The sequence below is a fragment of the Etheostoma spectabile genome, chromosome 13, assembly GCF_008692095.1.
Source record: "Etheostoma spectabile isolate EspeVRDwgs_2016 chromosome 13, UIUC_Espe_1.0, whole genome shotgun sequence".
Classification (NCBI taxonomy): domain Eukaryota; kingdom Metazoa; phylum Chordata; class Actinopteri; order Perciformes; family Percidae; genus Etheostoma; species Etheostoma spectabile.
The window spans coordinates 4,709,655-4,713,365 of NC_045745.1; the positions used below are offsets into that span (position 1 = coordinate 4,709,655).

Genomic DNA, 3,711 nt, shown 5'->3' on the forward strand with positions numbered 1-3,711 from the left:
TAATCTGCACATCCTCATAACCTAATAATAATCTGCACATCCTCATAACCTAATGATAATCTGTACATCCTCATAACCTAATGATAATCTGCACATCCTCATAACCTAATAATAATCTGCACATCCTCATAAACTAATAATAATCGGTACATCCTCATGACTAATAATATCTGTACATCCTCATGACCTAATAAAATAATCTGTACATCCTCATAACCTAATGATATCTGTCATCCTATGACCTAATGATAATCTGACACTCCTCATGACCTAATAATAATCTGTAACATCCTCATGACCTATAATAATCTGTACATCTCATAACCTAATGATAATCGTACATCTCATCCTAATAATAATCTGTACACCTCATCCTAATGATATCTGTACATCCTCATAACCTAATGATAATCTGTACATCCTCATAACCTAATGATAATCTGTACATCCTCATGACCTATAAAATCTGTACATCTCATACCCTAATGATAAATCTGTACATCCTCATAACCTAATGATAATCTGTACATCCTCATAACTAATGATAATCTGACATCCTCATGACCTAATAAAATCTGTACATCCTCATAACCTAATGATAATCGTACATCCTCATGACCTAATAATAATCTGTACACCTATATACCTAATAATAATCTGTACATCCTCAGACCTAATAATAATCTGTACATCCTCAACCTAATGTAATCTGTACATCCTCATGACCTAATCATAATCGTACATCCTCTCCCTAATGATAATCTGTACATCCTCATAACCTAATGATACTCTGTACATCCTCATAACCTAATGATAATCTGTCATCCCATGACTAATAATAATCGTACATCCTCATACCCTAATGATAATCGTACATCCTCAAACCTAATGATAATCTGTACATCCTCATAACCTAATGTAATCTGTACATCTCATGACCTAATAATAATCTTACATCTATACCTAATGATAATCTGTACATCTCATGACCTAATAATAATCTGTACAATCCTCATAACCTAATGATAATCTGTACATCCTCATAATACTAATGATAATCTGTACATCCTCATGATCCTAATCATAATCTGTACATCCTCATAACCTAATGATAATCTGTACATCCTCATGACCTAATAATAATCTGTACATTCTCATAATTTAATAATAATCTGCATAAAGTGCACATTTGGACTGAGTTATCCTACATGTTGCCGCCCCCAGATAAAAAGGCAAGGTAGAATATTACCCTACACACAAACAAGATGATACAGAAAGAAGCATCATTAAAAATCTATTTAAATACAGGGAAGTCATTTAGTTATCCTCAGAGTCGGATTATTCCTCTTCCCAGTCTACCGTAGAAACCTTATCAGAATAATCCATGAGAGACCCCCAGTTAGAGTAGAGTTCTCCCACGTTTCCTCTGAGTATTCTATCTTTTCTAACTTTAAATGATACATGAGGTCTTTAGCCACCCGGTGTGGGATGGAGATTTCGGGCGTAAAGTTGTAAATGTCACCACTGCGTGTGACGGGTTGTTCTCATACTTTGAACATTTTTTTCCCACAATGCACTGGGTGCAGAATGAATGGCTTGCTAATGGAGTGAATGTGTTTTCCGCCTGCTGCAGCGCTGCGGTCCTGGCTGGTCCGGAGGCGGGTCCAGAGGTGGAACAGAGCCGCTGCAGTCATCCAGAATACCTGGAGGAAGCGCAGGGTGAGATTTACCAAGAATACATATCATAATATATATCATATGTTGTGTTTTGTTGCTCGTTCTCTATGGCTCAAACTATACTCTATGGCTCCAGTGCGAGCTGCATGAAATCTGATAAAATATCCTCAAGTGATGTGACTTGAGTCAGCGTCAGTTGGGGCTGAAGACTACAAATCTGAAAAGACACTCATCATTTAACGTAACCGCCCCCTTTTTTTTTTCTTTTTTTTTTACTCATCCAGCATGGGGGGGGACGCTCTCAATGGGGGGGCGAGAGGCCGCCCCAGCCCACTTTTTTAAAGGCTCTGGTTTCAGAAGTGGTTTTCCCCGTTCACTATCTCCAGTGACGTTTCGTTAAATACTTCTATAAAGAGTTTTAAGCCTGGAACCAAGCCAACCAGCTACGAGATGACTCGTGACCATAAAACATTTGATTTGGCACAAAATAACATTTTGAAAGCGGCAAAAAAGGCAAAGGGACAAGACTTAGACACGACATAGACTCCAATGGTAGACGCTCACTCTAGCTTCTATGTTTCCATGGTAACGAGTTCCACCAATCCACCAAGAGATGTCGCTGTGATGCTTAGGATTGTGGGTACTAGTGTAGTATTTCTCCATAAGATTGTGAATTAAACATGTTTTTTCTGAAAACAAGGTTGATTTCGTTCGGACTTCTGGCTTCTACAGGAGCAAAACCATTTGTTTCACAAGCTAGGAGCCCGTGTTCAGTCCACGTCGGATGGTTTGGACATTATGGCTGATAATCAATATCCTTATGGAGAAAATCATTGGGATTCCTACTTCCGGAAGCACGCTGTTGAGGTCTATATCGCATTCAAATCTTTTGACAGTTGAGTTGTATCATGGGTAACGTAGGGCCAGTTTTAATAAGGGAGCAGAATGTGTGGAATGAAAGGATTCTGCTGCATTGATTTTTTATTTTTTATTTTTTTTAGCTTGAGTCTGAGGATGTTACAGGAGAGAATTGCTTGATGACAAATAGTCTTTTGGCCGACTGGTGCATTTCCAGCAATAAATCGACGTGGAGTTATGGATAATATGGAAATTAACTTTGGTTTTTGTGGCAGGCGCTGTTGAAATCCTTGGCTGAGGCCGAACTGGATGATGCGAAGGACTTCGTGGGGGCGGACCATGCGCCAGCATTGGACCCTGTTATCAGGGAGCGGGGCTTGGTGCAGCTCTCCTCCATCCAGGAGCCGGTCCCAGTGCGGGGGTGGCCCATGGGCCTGGCTCTGGCCTCGGCCCCCTCCATCACCATGTCTCTGACAGCCACAGGCTTCCAGAAGGTGATGTCTGTGATGGCGTCCCTCCGCCTGCCCTCCGCGAGGAGGGGGTATAAGGTGGAGCCCAACCAGTACTCCCAGGAACTGGCCTCCATACGGGCTCAACCCAAGGTACGGGCACATGCACACAGGTTCTGTTAAATCTCCATAAGTTTTTATTATCTGGATGATTTTTATGATTGGGTATTTGCAGGGGTGGAAGAAGTATTAAGGTCCTTTAGTACTAAGTACCACACTGTAAAAATACTCCGTTACAAACCAAAGTCCGGCATTGAAAATGTTACTTAAGTTAAAGTATGTGAGAATTATCAGGAAAATGTACTTAAAGTGTTAAAAGTAAAAGTACTCGACACAGAAAAATCCTCACATTTTAGAAACTGGAAACAAAAGCTTCATGAGCACCAACAATTGTGTTAACCCTCGTGTTGTCTTCCTGTCAGAATTGAAAATCAACAAGTTTGTTGACGCTTTTTCTCGATGGTTTTAACTTTTTCTTACGTTTTTGTCCTTTTTTTAAAACGCTTTTGATGCTTTTTTTTCCCATGTTTGTCTTTTTTTGGACGTTTGTTAATTTTACAGTTATTTTTGGAATTTAAGGTCAATTTATAGGAAGTTATACTTAATCTTTGCATTTGAAATTGCATTATTTAGACTAAAATTAAAGGAAAGTATGTTGATGGATAAT

The 3,711-nt window shown here is 39.5% G+C and overlaps 1 protein-coding gene and 1 long non-coding RNA gene across 2 annotated transcripts in view; one reads left to right on the forward strand and one right to left on the reverse strand.

Annotated features, from left to right (window-relative positions):
• Nucleotides 1-3,711, forward strand: part of myo19 (myosin XIX) — a 33,959-nt gene that overhangs the window by 29,214 nt on the left and 1,034 nt on the right. The window contains exons 22-23 of the mRNA XM_032533816.1: nucleotides 1,634-1,719; nucleotides 2,811-3,137. Of these exons, the coding sequence (XP_032389707.1) occupies nucleotides 1,634-1,719; nucleotides 2,811-3,137 (413 nt within the window). The remainder of the gene's footprint in view (nucleotides 1-1,633; nucleotides 1,720-2,810; nucleotides 3,138-3,711) is intronic.
• LOC116700536 (uncharacterized) overlaps nucleotides 1,876-3,711 on the reverse strand; it is a 23,140-nt gene continuing 21,304 nt past the window's right edge. Inside the window, exon 3 of the long non-coding RNA XR_004334678.1 lies at nucleotides 1,876-1,886. This is a non-coding gene — a long non-coding RNA (uncharacterized LOC116700536). The remainder of the gene's footprint in view (nucleotides 1,887-3,711) is intronic.